Genomic DNA, 20,112 nt, shown 5'->3' with positions numbered 1-20,112 from the left:
TAAGCGCATTTCATCTTGATAATAGAAGTGCCAAAAACACACTGAAAGTAGCTTTCTATGGTAAAAATGTGCAATATGATTACACTCCAACATATCTTGGAGTGAAACTCGACCACACCCTCACCTTCCATGATCATCTTGAGAAGGTAACTGCAAAGGTAAAAACAAGAGCCAACATAATCCAGAAACTAGCAGGTACAACCTGGGATGCATCTGCAATAGCACTTGTATATTCAGTAGTTGAATATTGTGCACTGGTATGGAGCAGATACAGCCACAGGTGACTTGTGGATACCCAGCTGAATACAGTGATGCGATGCATCATGGGAACCCTTAAGTCAGCTCCAACCCCATGGCTATCTGTTCTAACATTGCTCCCCCACCGATATGCTGAATTGCTGTGACATTCCGCAAAGCTCAGCGAATCCAAGAAAACAGACATCTTCCTATCCACCAAGACCTTGACAACACCCCCTTGCAATGTTTTAAGTCCCGCAAGTCTTTCTGGGAACATTCATTTAGTCTCATGCTATCAGGCTACGGACAGAAGGAGGCTTGTAAAGCAGATTGGGGTGTGAAAAGCACCCAGAAAAATCACAGTGATATCAAGTTCATTTGGGAGAGTCTATTTCACTTGCTGAGCAACAGCATTCAGCTGCTGATACATGGTCTGAATGGCATACTGCTGTCATTTCCTTACATTTCAGCATTGTAGGATAGATTGTGGCCATGTCAGCTGGTTTGGCCTCCACAATAGGTATATATGAAACTACTGTGTAGGTGCTCTTCTTTGTTGCAACCTTGTGGTTGAAACCAGGCCAAAATGGAACCACCTCTTTGTCTATCAATCAGCCAAAGGAGAAACTCCTGCACCAACTGGAGCACAAAAGTAGCTGACCTCTGAACTACAATCACCTGGCTTTGGATCACATTCCCAGGCTTTCACTTTGGCTATTTCAGACCGAAAGATTGAAGCAGCATTATACAAAATCACTTGTTCACTGGAAAGCTGTTGATCAGGCTCATTCACCAGAAGAACATCCATAAAACATTTGGATGACTTAATTTCCTGTTTCAGATTACTAGCAGCTTGGATAGCATCAGCTAATGCTACTGCGGTGCACAGAACAATGGTAGACTTGCCTTGTCCATGAAGTGCAGAACCATCGTGTTTTTTCTAATCTTGCCTGTAATTTGCAACTGGAACAGTTTACAGTTTTGACATCCGAGGAAAGTAGGGCTCTATATCTTTGTAGCAGCTTGGACAGGAAAAGAGACTTCTTGTTAGACAATGATATTATGTACATCTCTTCAATCAGCTGATAAAATAAGGTGACTGTATTGTTGCAGTGTAACTGGATAGTTTTGCTTTAAGATTCACTTTACTCAAGTAAGAAGAAAGGCATATTGAGTGACAAACTGCATCCTTAGCAATCAATTCTTCCACAGATATTCTTTGCAACATGTCACCATCTCTGCTTTGAAGTGCTGCCTCCCTTAGAATGGTTGCTCTCTTGTATGCTTCTATTTTATGAAGTTTCTTATCTTTTTCGTGTGGTTTTCTCAAGCAAACAATGCAACCGGACCTGTCGCTGGAAGATGGGCTTGCTCCGATGGTTATAGATGCAGATGAACATGACGCTTTATCATCAGCTATTTTCTTTCCTGGGTTCAATACAACTCCGCTGGTGTGCCAAAATTGACTCGTGTCTCCATTTCTGAAAGCAACCCCTGTGATAGAGTATTGGCAGCAAATCCTCTACACTAGAAAACTCATGCAGAGGCCGCCAACACAATTACTCTCTCCTGGAGTCAGCTGCCAGCATCACAGAATTGTGTTTGGCACTGGTGGCTTTTGACAGTCTTGCATTCTTTTGATTTTCTTGAAACACAAAACATTTTTCAAAGTTTGCGGAGAGCCTTTTTCTCTTTGATGTAAACTTTAAGGGGCTAGTATCCTCAGTGTCTTTATACACTTAACTTCCCTGTAGAGGTAAAATTCCCAAAGCATATTGTTTGCATTCCCATCCCCACTACTACTACTTGTCATTTTGTACAAGTACACAAACTTGTGCTAAATTAAATCAAAATTGCCATTTTTGTTCAGTGAGCACTTTGATTGAAGCCGAGTATGAAGCTGTGTATTGTCATCTCTAACACTAATACTGACCTGTGCATAAGCGCCACTGAATTAAAAAGCTAGTTTCTCCAATAGCTAGAACAACAACTAGTACTGCATCCGTGGGCAATTACAAATTAAAACCTTCTGCCAGGCAGACTAAATGTTATATTGTATGCACAAAAGCTTACAAATGGAGAAGCATTACTTTAGGAATTCATGTATATTTATATCTACCCACTATGCAATACAAACTATGGGCATACAATCTACTGCTACTGATACACAACCTTCAGCGAGAGACTGATCCGGTCAGCAAATTTCAGCTGAAAATATAGAAAACTATTATAATCACTTGGGATATACTTTGACAATTAAGAATATGCAATATGAAAACATTTCATGTCAGCATGTTGGAAAATATTGATATTTGCTCTTTTTTCCACATGCTAACAGCTTCATCATTTCTGGGGGAAAAAAAAATTGGCCATGCAACACCAATAAAAATCTTTTAATGTACTGTCATTTGGTAGCTTTGACCAATAAACACCACATTATGGTGTTGTAATTAACAGTAAAAGCTGTAGTCAGTCATGCTGCAGTGTTTCTGGAACTGCAAACATTACACGCATTTTGGGTACCACTGCTTCACCTCATCTACAGGCTTACAGAACCACTTGAGAGCTCCCCATCTTACCTCATCTAAATGTACTTAATAATAAATTATGTCTGTGTACAGAGGGTGGGTACATTAAACTCCAAAAATATGGTCCTTTTTGGAGAACTGCCACATGCCAACCAGTCATGGTTCCCAGAGACTGCTCTCACCCCCAGTGCACCAGAGCAAGAGGTGAAACTAACCTGCTTGGAGCATTAGGAAGGTTTCTAGTCAGGTGCTGCTAGTTATACAGCATGCACTGCAGTGCATGTATTACATGCTTATTGAAGGCGCACAAATCGCTGCCCAAGTCGTTCATCAACATATCAGGGTGAAGCTCCCCAGGAGGGGAACATGGGGTGGATCTGACCTCCCAACACAGGCTGTTCACTCTAGCATATTGTTTTGCCAGGTCACAGGCATGGAGAAATACATTTTAGTTCCCATCACCCAACAGAGAGGCTGTGACTTCCCAAGGTCCTAGCAGAGCAGGGACTTGAACCAAAATGTCTCAAGTCCCAGGCCAATGTCTTAACTACTGGATCATCCTTCCCCCCTTGCTAATGTGAGCAGCCCCCTGCTTCTCTCAGCTGTTTGGGAGGCTCTGCAACCTGGGGTTTTCAGTGATGGCTGGGCTAGGGCTGTTGTGAAAGCTCAGGTTCTTTCCCACTGCCTCTCCACAGGCTGGGCTTTTCTGCTCTGCTGTGACTAAGAGACACTGACTAAATAACAATTCCTGGCCCCCCAGTCAGGGCACTTTTCTCCCCCGCAGATCCAAAGCCAGCTGGCAGGACATGCTAGACACAGAAGGGCAGATCTGTAAAATTCTTTGTGAAACTGAAAGATGAAAAGCAATGCATAGGGCGGTTCTCCCGCAGCTCTCTAGCTCCCCACCAACTCCCGGCCTCCCCAGGCCTGCCCCTGCAGCTCTGATAGGACCTATACTCCCCAAGCGGCTCACGACCAGTGTATGTGCATGCATGGCAGGGCAATTATAGAAAGAAGATGCCAACACAAAGGCAACAGCTTACATGGGAGCACACTGTACCTCGTTCAGCAGCAGGTTCACCACCAGGGTGCCTCCACTGTCCATGCCAGTATTCAAGTTGAAGAGGAGAAGCGTGGGGAATTCAGAGTGGACAGGAATGCTGGGCCCATTTATGACTCTGAACCTCACAGAGGCAACATCCAGGTCCTCACGGATGACGGGCTGATTCTGGAGGCAGAAGGTCCCTGGGTCGGATGCATTGTTTGCAGCACCCACTGCGGGTAGAGTGGTGTTCCCCAGCATTCCCGGGGTGCTGGCATTGGGACCCCCGCCCAGGGCTGGAGTGCTCTGGCTCTGATTCAGGCTGTTGTAGAAGTTAAGGAATGAATTGGTGCTCCCCGGCTTGCAAGCTGCAGAGCAACGAGGAAAGGTTAGCGTGGCCAAGACCAGCAGGGGCACACCGCTCATTGGAACTGGAGGACTTTGCTTAGGGGGATGCAAGGCCTTCAGCTCATAGGACTGCAAAGCAAAACAGTTTGATCCTGAGGCCAGGGCTGGAAACCAGGCCTCACCCCTCTAGGTGGCTGAGACTTGTAGGGGTGCACACACTAAGTGGGTGGGATGCCTAGACTCCCCCTCTTCACATGGCCAGGGAGCAATTCCAGTTATTTGAGTGACAGGGACAGGACCTGGTCACTATTACAGCAGTTTTAGACACACAAGCCCTGGCAGTGTTCATGCACAGGCAAGGTACCTAGGGTAGGGAGTCGCTGACACCTCTCATTGTCTGCTAACATCACCTGGGTACAGGGGGCATGGGGCACCCGCACTAACTGCTGCCACACGAGAATGGGGCACTAGCTCTGGTCGTCTCATAACTGCTCCATGTACATAAGGTACCAGAGCTTCCCCTGGGCCTGGTTATGCCGCTGCACTGGGGGCGGTGAGGGATGGGAGTTAAATCTGCCTTGAGCCCAGTTACAGAACCAGGAATAAACCCTGAAGTGCGGGGGCACAATCTGAACTGTGACACTCAGCGCTCCCCTTGCGTTGGCAGCAGGTCACCACAACCAGGTACTCACAAAAAAAACAAACAGTTTTTCCACTGAATGCATCCGATGAAGTGAGCTGTAGCTCACTAAAGCTTATGCTCAAATAAATTTGTTAGTCTAAGGTGCCACAAGTACTCCTTTTCTTTTTGCGAATACAGACTAACACGGCTGCTACTCTGAAACCAGGTACTCACAGGGGCCAAAGTGCCCCATTACTGAGCTCAGCTCCTTCCCTGACCCCCACCCCACAAGCTCTGTTTTCTGCAGCAGCTAGAGACACTGCTTCCCTACGAGCACCCACGGTTATGCTCTTTTGCCTCGAGAGCCCACCAGAAGGCAGAGCCCCCAGAGCCCTCTTATCGGTTGGGAGAAGAAAGTTTCTAAAAGCTAATTTGTTAAGAACTTTCCAAAGATCAGATAAACTCTCCAACGTGAAAGCCAGCTCTGAGAGCCAAACGAGTCTTGGGCACCCAATACGCCACTGGCCTGCCCCACATCGCTCAGAGACCAGGCTCACTGCAGAGCCTCCAAACAGCCAGCAGATGGTTATTGCCTCAGTACTGGAGGGGAGAGGCTGCCTCTCTCACTGCAGTGCCCTGAGCTAGCCTCTGCTGCCCCAATGGCCTTTTAAGAAGTCTGTGGCTCAGAAACCCTGGGCTCTTTTGAATTCCCAACACAGGCCTGCTCTGCCCAACAGAATCAGCTGTAAGCAGGCAGCAGAGAGGCCTTGCAGCCAGTGGTCAATCATTTAACAAGCAGCAGCACACACAAGGCACAACTGGATCCCAGCCTCCTGGAAAGCTTGACTGGCCTAGCCATGCCAGGCAGCAGGGATATGGGGGACAGCGACCCACATGACTACGTCCAGTCACACGGTATAGGCTGCCCCCTCAAGACATGGGGCTTGTCCCACCTCTGTTTCCTCCCCCCCATCCCAATTTACCCCCCTAGGAAGGGCACAGGAGCAAGCCAGCCTGTGCTGGTGAAAGCGCAGCAGAGACAGGGCAGACTGATGTGCACACTGGCCCTTCCCCACACGGCTGGCAGCATCCAAGAGCACACCTGTGAAGGAGGCAATCATCTCAAAGGAGACGCTGGCGTTGTCGGTGCCCAGATTCTCTGCCATGATCTGCAGCCACTTCTCCCACGGAGGCGAATGGAGGACCAGGCTGCAATCCACTGTATCTTTGCAGCTGAGGGTTTTCTGGAAGGACTGCGGCAGCATGATGGAGCCCAGCACGACCCGTATGGCACATGCCTTTGTGCTGTTCACCACACAGCTCCGCAGTGTGAACTGCATTGTGGCAGTGTACTCGGGGATGAAGACCCTGCAGGAATGGGAGCCATCAACACCTCAACGCCTGCCTGAACACAAGCCACCCTGGGGCACTAAGGGCGGAGAAGGTCCGTAGCCCTAAAAAGTGAAACCCTCCCAGGGTGAGTCAAGAGGGGCTTTGGAGCCCAGCACAAGGTCACTCTGGTTTGTATTGCTACAGTCCTGTCCAGGATAGTGCATTGTAATGTGTAACTGTCTCTCTAAAAACACCAGGAAGGAGTTTGTCTTTCCCCTCCTTGAGGGAGTGGGGCCCCATTTAGTACAAACCCCCACCCCCACCCCCCCGACAGACCTTTTGGTTCCAGGGGAACTATCACAGCTCTAGCTCGCTCCAAGATGCAAGGCAGTCAAGGGCCCTCCGTGAGATTCGTGCGCGGCTCTACTAGGCCAGCACCTATGGGAGAATAAAAGCCCCACCCGCAGCGCCACGCAATCTCTACTGTCACGCTCACTTACTTGACATGCAGTGGTCTAGCAGGCGAGGCAATGGTTTGCTGCAGGGGAGTGTCCGGTTCCAGGACAGGGATATCAACAAGTCTCAGCACAAACATGTCCGGCTGGAATATATAGGCGCATGGAGTGGAGAAGCCCTGCAGGGAGAGCAGGAAGGCAGCTTAGCATCAGCCACCAGGGAACACCAATCCAAAAACTGCTTTGTTGGGCGAAAGATCAGCCAGTGAAGAGCCCAGTTATAAGCAAGGGACCAGCACCCACTGCCAGTCCTTCCTGACTCCCAACCAGTGCTCTCCTTCCCCAGCCATTGCCTGCACGCACAGCGACACCCGAGCCCAGGGGTTCTCAAACTGGGGGTTGGGACCCCTCAGGGGGTCGCAAGATTCCTACGTGGGGGGTCACAAGCTGTCAGCCTCCATCCCAAATCCTGCTTTGCCTCCAGCATTTATAATGGTGTTAAATATATAAAAAACTATTTTTAATTTATAAGGGGGGGGGGGGGTCGCACTCAGAGGCTTGCTATGTGAAAGGGGTCACCAGTACAGAAGTTTGAGAACCACTGCTCTAGCCCAAGCAGTGGCAGTACAGCTGGTCTGTCTGAAGGTGCATCTCACTGTGCTCCATTACTCAGTGCTACACACCCACCTACCCCCAGCACATGCCCCATTCTCCTCTGAAAACCCACATCTCCCGCACCACAACCATGCCTCAATGCCTCCAGTCACCTCTCTGCAGTACTTCTGCCTGCTAACCGTGCGGCACTGCACATGGGGTCTGCATGTGGGTCCCTCGCCTGAGCAGCAGGTGTCCCACACAGCAGAGCACTCCATTCAGGCTGACTCAAGTAAGCAGGGATCCTTGGCTCTAAAGAATACCAAGGATTACTGCTCCTGGAATTGCCCCACATTCGACCCGTTCTCATTCCAGTGTACGCAGCCCCAGAGCCACATGCTGCCCCACAGGCCCAGCCTGTGTCAGAGCAGCACGCACACCCAGCAGGCCAATCCGACACACACCCAGCTCCTGCTGGAGCCTTTGGGGCAGAAAAGAGTGTCGGGAGCAGATACTGGGCAGCATATCACACAGTATCTTCGCTTTCCTCGGTGGAGTTCCTGTGACATGGGGAGCTTCAGCGAGAGAGGACTAAAAGGCGGAAAGGAAGAGAAAAGGTGGAAGAGGTGAGGTGCCAAGTGGATCACGGGATGCTGGCAACCATGCCAGGGAGGTGGCATGGTATGGGGAGACAGCGCAACAGGCACCGAGTCCCCAACACCCTTTTCAACAAGAGAATCTGACTCAGTCCAGAGACAGTGAGGAACAAGCATCTCCCAGCAGGTGGCAAACTCAGTGTGGGCCACTGATTCTCCAGACACAGGCAGCCTCCCCCTTCCAGCCTGACTCCATCAAGGAGCAGAGCCCATTAGGTGAGGAGGATAAGGGAAGATTGAAAAAATTGGGTTTGTTTAGTCTGGAGAAGAGAAGACTGAGCGGGGACATGATAACAGTTTTCAAGTACATAAAAGGTTGTTACAAGGAGGAGAGAGAAAAATTGTTCTTCTTAACCTCCGAAGATAGGACAAGAAGCAATGGGCTTAAATTGCAGCAAGGGCGGTTTAGGTTGGACATTAGGAAAAACATCCTAACTGTCTGAGTGATTAAGCACTGGAATAAATTGCCGAGGGAGGTTGTGGAATCTTCTTCATTGGGGATTTTTAAGAGCAGGTTGGACAAACACCTGCCAGGGAGGTCTAGATAATACTTAGTCCTGCCTTGAGTGCAGGGAACTGGAATAGATGACCTCTCGAGGTCCCCTCCAGTTCTATGATAATTCTATGATTCCATTATGCCCTACGGGGAGCCTACAGGAGGAGGCAGAGTGAGCTCCCGGTAGGCGTGCCAGAGCAGATTGGAATCTGGATTCCTCCAGCAGCCAGTCTGTACTCATGGAACCTCTGTGCCTAGCACATGCCATAAGAACGCCCCGAACGGCTCAGAACCGCAACCAGCCAACATGGGCCTGCAGATACCCTGGCCTCTCCTACCGTTACACAGAGCAGCCCTGATGCCACCTGCCCCCAGCCCCTCAGGGTACCTCTCCCTGGTGGAAGGCTCTACCCAGATGCCTCCCTAGGGCAGTGTCTCTGGACCCGACTGTCTCAGGGTAGAGCCAGGAGAATGGTGGAATTTCTCAAGTCAGTCTCAGGACAATAGGCTTAATCATGTGGCATTGGCTACATTTTTCAAGCCCCTCCCCAGTGAATGTCCCCTTGGTATCTGCAGCCAGTCTGGCTCCAGCAAAAACTGTCTATCCCTCCTGGGGGAGTCAGATACCAAAGCCAGAATGGACCACTGTGATCATCTAGTCCAAGGGTTCTCCCACTTCTCACAACAAAAATTATTACACAACCCCAGGAAGAGGGGCCCGAAGCCTGAGCCCACCCAAGCCCTGCTGCCCTAGGTGTGGGGGGGGGGGGGCAAAGCATGAGCCCCAACACCCCAGGTAGGGGGGTCAAAGCAGAAGCCCAAGGGCTTCAGCCCCAGGTAGGAGGCCTGTAACCTGAGTCCTGCCGCCCAGAGCTGAAGCCCTCAGGCTTTGGCCTCAGCCCTGGGGCCCACCAAGTCTAAGCCAGCCCTGGCGACCCCATTAAAATGGGGTCACGAACCACAGTTTGAGAACTGCTGACGAGTCTGACCTCTTGTAGAACACAGGCCAGAAAACTACGCCACAATAATCCCTAGAGCAGATCTTCTAGAAAATCACCTCCCCGCAGAAGCAGAGGGGTGTAGCTCCCAAAAAGCCTTTCGCTGTATTGTCTGGCTTCCCAGTGGAGGGGGCACCATCTCACAGCCTGGCTGGATGCCAACTGGGCTCCCACTTACCACGGGAACATAGACATGGGCCAAGCATGCATGGACAGCTCAGAGAGTTCCATCCCCATGCAGCCCCTCTCCCACATCTCAGCTGCAAACTCTGGGAACCCAGGGTTGGCAGAGTGACTCTCCTGTGGCTGGAATGCCATTCCATGCCCAACCGCACAGCCATGGTGAATGGTTATCTCCATTCCTCACTAGGGGCAAGGGCTTCCCTTGCTGGGGACTTTTTACTGGTGAAAGGATTCTGCACTCATGCCCCTTGTAGCCCTTACCTTCACTTCGATCTTGCCTGCAGCCTGAGGCAGGTGAGCAGCGATGAACCAGTCTCCAGCAGCTGGGGTGGTGATGTTCACAAAGGTGCTGTTCTGCAGGGTGATGCTCAGAGTCATGGTCAGGTTGTAGGATGGGCGGACAGTCGCGTTTGAGGGAAACTGAGTGCCCAGTGGGTTAATGACGGGAGGGGCTCCATAACGGAAGTGGCTGCAAGATAAAGCAGGGAAGGATGCACATAAAATGCCATGCCCACCCTCCAATAGCACGAGCACCTACAGCAACAGCGAGGCTGGACTGGATCAACTGGGGAGCAAAAAGGAGGCAGTAGCCTGGTCCCAAGGAGAGCTGCAGGCTGGACTCCAGATGTTGCCTTGCCCCCCTCCCACTCTTGACCTGCCGGCAAATCCTCCCGAGGAAAAGAAAGTGGGAACATTTCATTGGCCTGGAAAATAATTAAAGTAGCAGAATGTGCTCAAGGGGTCTGAACTTAGGAATCACCTTCCCTTCCAGCCACCAGTGTACTCAGTGTGCAAACCAACATGGGGGTGACTTTTCAGCCAGCGCAGGACAGAGATCAGAGCAAGAGAACAACCAGCATGTGTCCCCAGCACCAAGAGAAGGTGGGTCCAGACACCGGTGACTGATTAAATTCAAGCAGCCACAGGCAGGAAGTTGGGCTGCAGCAGCAAAGGGACATAGGAATTGCCAGGCTGAATCAGACCCAAGATCCACCTAGTTCAGTATCTGGTCTCAGACAACGGCCAGCACCAGATACTTCAAAGGAAAGTGCAAGAACCCTGCAGTCCCACTGTGGGATAACATGCTTCCCTTAGAAGTCTCCTCCTAGCCCTAGTAGAAGATGGCTTGAGCCCTAATGTGGGAGGGTTTATAGTCCTTCCAAAAAGATAACTGGATATTCTCATTACTCATTAAGTGTCCAATTCCTCTCTGAATCTTGCTAAGTTCTGGGCCTCAACAAAACCCTGTGGTGATTACCTGCTGTATAAAAGGGCATTTCCTTTATCAGTGTTGAATTTGTTCCCTTTTAAAGTCATTGACTGTCCCCTTGTTCTAGTGTTAGCAAACAGGAAGAACAGACACTCCCAATCTATCACCTCTAGACAATTATTTGACTGAGTTACAGCACCTCTTATCCCTCTCCTCTCTAAGGGAACAATCTCAGTCATTTCAATCTCTCTTCCCAGCCTCAATCATTCACGCTGCTCTTCTCTGAACCTCTCTAATTCTGCAGTTTCCTTTTTCAGATCGGGTGGCCAGTCCTGCCCACGGGATTCCAGCGGCAGCCACACCATTTGCTACAGAATGGCATCACCATATGCCAGCAATGTGGGCAGGAGGGCTTTACCCACAGGGTGCTTGGGAAGAGGGAGCTAAGTGGCAAATCAATGTCAGAAATAAGTGGGGCACTAGGGATGCATTCAGTAGGGAGTGCAGGAGGGAGCTGCGTGCATTTCAGGGGGAGAACAGAAGAGTGCAGTTAGAGCTGGGTCCAAGGGCATGGGGAAACTCAGCAACCAGCACCACTCCCTGCCTCAGAGAGCAAGCTGCAAGGGACCATACCCAAGGCACTTTGCCAGGCCCCAAGAAAGGATAAGTCCATGTTTATGCTACAAAATTAAGTCTACCTAACTTATGTCGGCATGCAGCCGCCGTAGTAATCACATTGCCTGTGCGTGTCTACACTTCGTTCCTTGTGTCAGCAGCGCGCATCCTCACCAGGAGCACTAGTATCAATTGTACTGTCAGCGTGGGGCAGTGTGGGATGGCTCCTGAAAGCCAGTATGAGTTGACATAAGCAACGCAGCATCTACACCAGAGGTCCTCAAACTGTGGGGCACACCCCCCTAGGGAGGCATGTAGGAACAGCCAGGGGTTACAGTGGGGCCCAGACCAGCCCCCACGGGGTGGGGGGAAAGGGGAGGGAGCACCACCCAGCCCTTCCCCAGCCCCCAGCTCTGCTCTGGTCCCACCCCCAGCCATGTTCCCGGCCCCACTCCCAGTCTCAACCACTGGCTGTGACTATGTTCCCAACCTGGGGAGGAGGCTGGGGGTAGGGCCTGGAGTGGAGCGGCGTCTGGCCAGAGGCTCAGCTGCTGGTCCCCACCGCAGCCTGGCTGTGGCTCCAATCCCACCCCCAGCCTCGGCCCCTGGCCGCAGCCCCACTCCCGGACCCGGACCCAGACCCACCTCCAGCTGCGGCCTCAGCCTCTGTCCCTTTACCTCGTCCACATTCCCCCCGCTCGAGCCACGGCCCCACTCCCGGCCCCAACAGGGCATGGACAATGGGGGAAGGGAGGAGTGCAACCTTCAAAAGTTTGGGGACCGCTGGTCTACACTGACACTGCATCAACTTACCTCCATCAACTTTGACTCTCTGTCGCTCATGGACGTGGAGTTATTAAATCAGCTCAGCGGGGCAGTTACGTCGGCGGGAGCAAAACTGAAGAGTAGACACTTCCATAACTAGGTCCCTGTAAGCTGCCTGGTGTTGACCTAACTCTGCAGCGTAGACCAGATCTAAAAGTCTACTTGCCTCTCCTCCCCACCCCCATTGTCTGGAAAACACAACTAATAACACAAGAAAAGCAGTTCAGTGAACATTGTGCGTACAAACAGAGGGCAGGCAAAAGCAGATGCAGCTCATGTTGGAGCTGTACAAGCTTCCCAATTCAGCCCCATTAGTGCAAGACAATTCTGCATTCCCATCCCTGCACCCACAGCTCAGCCAATGCATCTCTATCTACTCCTGGGGGAATTCTGCGCCAAACTAAAAATTCTGCACCAAAAAATTAAAAATTCTGTGCACAATATTTTTAAATTCTGCAAAATTCTGTATATTTTATTTGTCAAAATAATGAGATATAATCACTCTGGTTTCAATTATTTTGGTAATTTATTTAAACTACAATATAATGGATAGAGAACAGGAGTGGGGAGCAAACCCCCTTGCCTAATAGTAATATAGCTAGGTTTTACCCTTTATTTCGAGTCAACAAATATATGCAGCCATATGCTCCATGTTACATCATAGGCAACTGAAGAGCAAGAGAGGGAAGGGGAATCAAACTCACAATTTATATTGGCTACTGACCATCTCCAGAAAGGTCAGTAGCAAACAGTTCCTGGAGCACATTTTGATAGGAAATTTTCTCAGTCCAAAAATTTAGACCAGTTCTAATCACTAAAGCACCATAAGCACTTATAAGGCCATACTGTCTTTTACACCACTCTGGCAATGTAAAGAAGCCTTAAAATTTTTACACCTATTTTATACTTCTGGGGGAATTCACAAAGACAGTGGGAATAAACCACTACGGAGGCAGGCTGCTACATTCTGCTCTGCCTGAGGGGACAGAGCCTGCCTCCATGCTTACCTCCTCAGAAACACCCCGAAGCCCGGCCCCTCCATGCTGAGCGTGCTGCAATAGCGAGCAAGAGGGACAAAGTGTGTGTGTGTCTCTCTCTCTCTCTCTCTCTCACACACACACACACACACACACACGCATCCCCCTCCCAGCGGTGATTTACGTCTCTATCGGCTGCTCCGGGCACCCAAACCAACCTGCCTACACTGCTGGGGAGGGGCACGTGACCACTCTTGCAGCTTCCCTTTGCTTCCCCACCAGAAGTCATTTTTTCTGAGGGGAAGCAAAGATATCTGCGGGGTACATGAATTCTGTGCAAGTGCAGTGACATAGAATTCCCCCAGGAGTATCTATCATGACCTGCAACAGCCAGTCCTGCTCCCAGCTCTGCTGATGGAGTTCAATGATCCCTCCCACAAGCTCTGCATGTGCATGTCATTTGCATGTTATGAGAAGGAGTAAATACCACTTCCTTATTTACTTTCTCCACACCAATCATGATTTTATAGACTCTAACATATCCCGCCCTTAGTCGTTTCTTTTCCAAGCTGAAAAGTCCCAGACTTCATAATTTCTCCTCATATGGAAGCCGTTCCATACCCCTAATAATTTTTGTTGCCCTTTTCTGAATTTGTCTAGCTTCAACTTCTAGCCATTGAATCATGTAGAGTCCCTTATTAAACGTTTGTTCCCCATGCAGATACTTATAAACTGTGATCAAATCACCCCTTAACTTTCTCTTTGTTAAGCTAAGTAGATAGAGCTTCTTGAGTTTATCACTATAAGGCATATTTTCTGATCCTTTAATCATTCTCATGGCTCTTCTCTGAACCCTCTCCAGTTTATCAACATCCTTCTTGAACTGTGATCACCAGAACTGGACACAGTATTCCAGCAGCGGCCGCACCAGTGCCAAATACAGAGGTAAAATACCCTGCCATATCGGGTCAGATTAATGGTCCAGCTAGCCCAGGACCCTGACAGTGGCCGGTGCCAGATGCTTCAGAAGGAATGAACAGAATAGAGCAAGTTATCGAGTGATCCATCTTTGGTCATCCATTGCCAGCTTCTGGCAGTCAGAAGTTTAGGGACACCCAGAGCATGGGGTTCCTGCCCTGACCATCTTGGCTAATAGCCATTGATGGACCTATCCTCCATGAACTTATTTAATTCTTTTTTTAACCCTGTTATACTTCTGCCCTTCACAACATCCCCTGGCAATGAGTTCCATAGGTTGACTGTCCATTGTGTGAAGAAGTATTGACTTATATTTGTTTTAAGCCTGCTGCCTATTAATTTTATTGGGTGACCCCTGGTTCTTGTGTTATGTGGCGGGGTAAATAACACTTCCCTATTCACTCTCTCCACACCATTCAAAGATATTATAGACCTATATCATATCCCCACTTAGATGTTTCTTTTCCAAGCTGAACCGTCTAAGGCTTTTTAATCTCTGCTCACATGGAAGCTATCCCATGCCCCTAATCATTTCTGCTACCCTTATTTGAACATTTTCCAATTCTACTATATCTTTTTTGAGATAGGGAGACCAGAACTACACACAGTATTCAAGGTGTGGGCATACCACGGATTTATATAATGGCATTATGATATTTCTGTTTTATCTGTCCCTTTCCTAATGGTTCCTAACATTCTGTTTGCTTTTTTGACTGCTGCTACACATTGATCAGATGTTTTCAGAAAACTATCCACAATGACTCCAAGATCTCTTTCTTGAGCTGTAACAGATAATTTAGACTCCATCATTATATATGTATAGTTGGGATTATGTTTTCCAATTTGCATTACTTTGCACTTATTAACACTGAACTTAATCTGCCATTGTGTTGCCAGGCACCAAGTTTAGTGAGATCCCTTCGTAACCCTTCGCAGTCTGCTTTAGACCTATCTCGAGTAAATCTGTATCGTCTGCAAACTTTGCCACCTCACTGTTTCCCCCCTTTTCCAGATCATCTAGTGCTAGTGACTTATTACTGTTTAATTTACCAACTTGTTCCAAGTCCTCCTTAACTGACACCCCACTCTCTGACAGTTTCTCAGGGTATGTCTAAACAGGCAAGTTTCTGTGCAACAAGTTATACCACTTTTATTAAAACACTGGAATTAAACCAGAGGTGGGCAAACTACGGCCCGTGGGACCGCCCTGCCTGGCCCCTGAGCTCCTGGCCCGGGAGCCTCGCCCCTAGCCCCTCTCCTACTGTTCCCCCTCCCCCGCAGCCATGCCACCGCGCTGCAAGCTCCTGCCGCTCTGAGCAGCATGGTAAGGGGGTGGCAGCGGCACGCACGGCAGTGGGGGGTTGGGTAGGGGGACCCAGGGGGCAGTCAGGGGACGGGGGCAGTTAGGGGCAGGGGAATCCTCAGGGGCAGTCAAGGGACAAGGAGCGGTTGGATGTGGCGGAGGTTCTGGGGCGGTCAGGGGTCGGGGAACAGTGGGGGTTGGACAGGCGTGGGAGTCCCGGGGGGCCTGTCTGGGGGCGGGGGTGTGGATAGGTTGGGGCAGTCAGGGGACAGGGAGTGGGAGGTTGGATAGGGGGTGGGATCCCAGCGGGGGCGGTTTGGGGCAGGGGGTCCCAGGAGGGAGCAGTCAAGGGACAAGGAGCAGGTGGTGGTTGGATGGGTTGGAGGTTCTGAGGGGGGACAGTCAGGGGTCGGGAAGTGGCAGATAGGGGGAGAGGGCCAGGCTGTTTGGGGGACACAGCCTTCCCTACCTGGCCCTCCATACAGTTTTGCACCCAGATGTGGCCCTCGGGCCAAAAAGTTTGCCCACCCCTGAATTAAACAGTTGTTGCATAACCACACTGTGCTCCTTGTGACAGTGGAGGGCATCCACATTAGCAGCTCTTGCAATGGCAAAGAGAGCAGTTAATTGTGGTAACTATCCCACTGTGCAACTGGCTGCAGAGTGCTTTTGGGAAGGGTTTGCAATACCTCGTGGGGCAGGCACAGCATCACATGATGCAGGTTTCCCAATCCCACTGTTCCATGGGCATCCTATTAGATTGCCAGCTGCTTTTCAACTGAAGTGGGGGTGGGGGGGGAGTGTGACAGGGAGAGTGTGTGTGTATGGAGTAGGGGAGGAGAGAGAGTGTGTTTTGGGGAACAGAGAGTGAGCGCACTGGATCCTCTGCGCTGTAAGGCTTATGACTCTGGAGGTATTTTTTTGCAACGCTGCAACTGAGGAATTTCTGTGCACAAAGTGGCTTGGCAGTGTGTACACCTCGGGAGTTACACCACAGAAAGCTGCTTTACTGCGCAGAAACTTGCCAGTGTAGACAAGGCCTCAGATTTGTCATCTAAAAAGAATGGCTCAAGTGTGGACATCTCCCTCTCATCCTCATCAGTGAAGACCAAAGAGTTCATTTAGCGTTTCTGCAATGGTCTTGTCTTACTTGAGTGCTCCGTGAGCACCTTGATCATCCAGTTGCCCCACTGATTGGTTGGCTTTCATCCAGCATCTGATATTTGGCATGCCTAATTATACTTTTACATTTGACTTCCCAGACTTGAAGCTCCTTTCTATCTTCCTCAGTAGGATATAACTTCCAATTTTTAAAGGATGCCTTTTTTCCTCTCTAACCTTTTCTTTTACTCTGGTGTTTAGCTATGGTGGCATTCTTTTGGTTCTCTTCCTTTTTTTGGGGTGGGGGAGGGGCATACAGTAATTGAGCCTCTATTATGATGTTTCTAAATAAATGCCTGCAAGCTGCATGGAAACTCACTCTTGTGACTGTTCTTTTAATTTCTGTTTAACTAACGTCCTCATTTTTGTGTAGTTCCCTTTTTCACGTTCAATGTCACTGGGGTGGGTTTCTTTGGTATTTTCCCCCTTTACAAGGATGTTAAATTTAATTACATGGTTACTATTACCGAACAGTTCAGCTATATTCACCTCTTGGACCAGATCCTGTGTGCCACTTAGGACTAAAACAAGAATTGCCTTTCCCCTTGTTCGTTCCAGGACTAGCTGATTGAAGAACAGTCATTAACAGTGTTTAGAAATTTTATCTCTGCATCATGTCCTAAGGTGACATACACCTACTCAATATGGTGATAGTTGAAATCCCCCATTATTATCGGGTTTTCTGTTTTTGTAACCTTTCTAATCTCCCTGAGCATTTCTCTATCACCGTCACCATCCTGGTCAGGTGGTCAGTAGTATATCCCTACTGCTATACTCATTACTCAAGCATGGAATTTCTATCTATAGAGATTCTATGGTACAGTTTGATTCATTTAAGATTTTTACTATATTTTACTCTATGATTTCTTTCACTCATCTGCAGCATGACCTACCCTGGCATTCCTGTATATTTTGTACCCGGTATTACCATGTCCCACTGATTATCATCATTCCACCAAGTTTCTGTGATGCCTATTATATCAATATCCTCATTTAATACCGGGTAATCACGTTCACCCATCTTTGTATTTAGACTTCTAACCTTTCTATTCTAACTGAGATTCCCCTGTTTATGCATCCCATTATTGCATTACCCCTTTTGGCCCTAGCATTGCCTGGGGAGCTCATGTTCAGTGGATTATCCACCATGACTCCCAATTCTTTTTCACCCTCACTGCTTCCTAGGATACAGTCTCTCCATCCTGTAAGTATGGCCTACATTCTTTGTTCCTAGCTGTAGACATTTACATTTAGCCATTCTAAAATGCATTTTGTTTGCTTGTGCCCTGTTTACCAAGCGAACCAGATTGCTCTACATCAGTGACCTGTCCTCTGCATTATTTACCACTCCCCCAATTTTTGTGGAATCTGCAAACTCTACCAGCAATTTTACGTTTTCTTTCAGGTCATTAATAAAAATGTAAATGGCATAGGGCTAAGAACTGAGCTTTGTAGAACCGCACCCCCTTGATGATGAGTCCCATTTACAATTACATTCTAAGACCTATCAGGTAGCTACCTTTTAAGCCATGTTGCGTGCGCCATGTTAATTTTATAGTTTTAATTTTGTAGTTTTTTAATCACGTCATGCAGTAACAAGTGAAATGCCTTACAGAAATCTATTTCATCAACATTATCATCTTTATCAATCAAACTTGTATTCTCATAAAAAAAGATATCAAGTTTGATAGGATCTATTTTCCAAAAATTCATGTTATTTGCCATTAATTATATTACGCTCCTTTAATTCTGGAGTAACGGTACTGCAGAGGATTAGAATGGCAGGTATTATACAATGTGGTCTCTGGAAGCCCACTATCTTCTCACTGCAGTACTGGTCACGACAACACTTGCTGGAATGCTGCTCAATAATAATCATACCATTCATTGACAGAGACAGAAATCTATTAAGTCATCCACTTCAACCATACCAAACCTTTTGAGACACTCTACGCTACCAGACTAAGACCTCAGCTGTGCCAGCCAGTGCCCAGCGCCTGCCATTCAATGGTGCATTGGGCCCAAACTTGCAGCTGCCAAAGTGCCACTGTGGGTCAGAATTCACACAGTTGGATGGGAGGTGAATGGCAGCAGTGCAGTAAGATCTAGCTCAGAGGCTAATCAAGCTCAGGAGAAGCCAAGACTAAAGCAGCAGCCCCAACAGCCTGAATCCACAGTGCTGGGAAGCCCAGCTAGACCCCACAGGCTGCCCATACACTCGTGGGCCCAACCACACAGAATCCTTTGCCTTTGGTGAAGTCTTGCAAAGTTACAGTATTGAGAGTTTACAGCTTTCCAGCTACAGCAACACTTCTCATGGAAACAGACAGGCCCTCTGCAAATCCAAAGGCAAGGGGTATGATGTCTTCAAAGGAGGTGTGGGGAACACTGCCCCTGGGGACAGGCGATGCTTGTGACAGACTAGGGCCATCAGCCTACAGGTGGGATCTCTCACTCTCTCCTGTTGAGACTATTCCACTGTGTATAAATACACAGTGTAGTGAGGCGGTGTGGCTCCCCACCGCCCCAGAGAGGGACGAGCACTTCCGGCCACCAGAGTGGGTGGAGCTAGGGAGCTCTGAGTCCGCCCCTCTGAGGGTCAGGCAGCGCCCAGGAAGTATAAAGGCTCGACCTCAGAACTCATTGGGAAGACAGTTGCCGGGGAGGCTAGACGCCTCTGACCTGCCCCACGCCCACTATCCGGAGGAGTTGCCGGGCCTGCCCCACGCCCACTATCCAGAAGAACCCATGGTGCTGGACCCCCCGGAGGACACCACCGTGACCCAGGTACCACAAGATGGGGAGTGTGGAAGTAGCCTGGGGGCAGCCAACCTTAGTCTGGCTGCAGCACTGCCCAAGCCCATGTCAGTGTGTTGCGGCCAGGATCCCCACTGACACAGCAGCGGGTGGTCTGCTGCTGATAGGGCCCCGGGCTGGGACGCAGTGGAGTGGGAGGGCCGGTGTCCCCCCGCCACCCAACTCGCAGGTGGCAGTCTCCCCGTCTCCCAGGCCCTTTGGAGACTTGGGCCTACTATTGGTACTGCTATTGCTCAGCCCCTGACCAAGGGCCTAGATTCATTGCAACTGCTACTGCTCAGCCCCCGCCTGACAGCCTGAGTGCCTGACTCCTTGTTGCCCCGCCCTGACCAAGGGCCTGGGCTTATTGATACTATTTGTACTATTACGGCTCAGCCCTGCCTGAGGGCCTGAGCACCTGACTAACTGTTGCCCTGCTCTGCCCTAGGTCTTATTGTGCTTATTGCAGTTGCCGCAAGGGCCACCAACGGAGACTCCCACGGCCGGACTAATTCCCCCAAGACATCAACAGTGTGTCGTGAGGTGGTGTGGCTCAAGCCCCGGCTAACCTCTTTACACACAGACAATCACTGGGCCAGAGAGAGCGAGCAAGAATGACTCTATAGTCTGGTGGTTAGGGTTCACATCTGGGAGGTGAGACACCCAAGTTCAAGTCTTTGTTCCAATGATTATTTATACACAGTGGAACAGTTTCCACAGGAGAGATTGAGCCCTATTTCAGAACATCCCATAGCT

At 49.5% G+C, this 20,112-nt stretch overlaps 1 protein-coding gene across 6 annotated transcripts in view; it reads right to left on the bottom strand.

Annotated features, from left to right (window-relative positions):
• Positions 1-20,112, bottom strand: part of PGAP6 (post-glycosylphosphatidylinositol attachment to proteins 6) — a 78,141-nt gene that overhangs the window by 14,399 nt on the left and 43,630 nt on the right. For all 6 annotated transcript variants that reach the window (XM_043524428.1, XM_037911141.2, XM_037911142.2 and 3 more), the window contains 4 exons: positions 9,753-9,960; positions 6,610-6,743; positions 5,880-6,145; positions 3,826-4,175 (listed from right to left, as the gene is read on the bottom strand). In XM_043524428.1, the coding sequence (XP_043380363.1) occupies positions 3,826-4,175; positions 5,880-6,145; positions 6,610-6,743; positions 9,753-9,960 (958 nt within the window). The remainder of the gene's footprint in view (positions 1-3,825; positions 4,176-5,879; positions 6,146-6,609; positions 6,744-9,752; positions 9,961-20,112) is intronic.

Source organism: Chelonia mydas, chromosome 10 (assembly GCF_015237465.2).
Source record: "Chelonia mydas isolate rCheMyd1 chromosome 10, rCheMyd1.pri.v2, whole genome shotgun sequence".
Lineage (NCBI taxonomy): Eukaryota > Metazoa > Chordata > Testudines > Cheloniidae > Chelonia > Chelonia mydas.
This window is presented reverse-complemented; position numbering and strand designations above follow the sequence as displayed.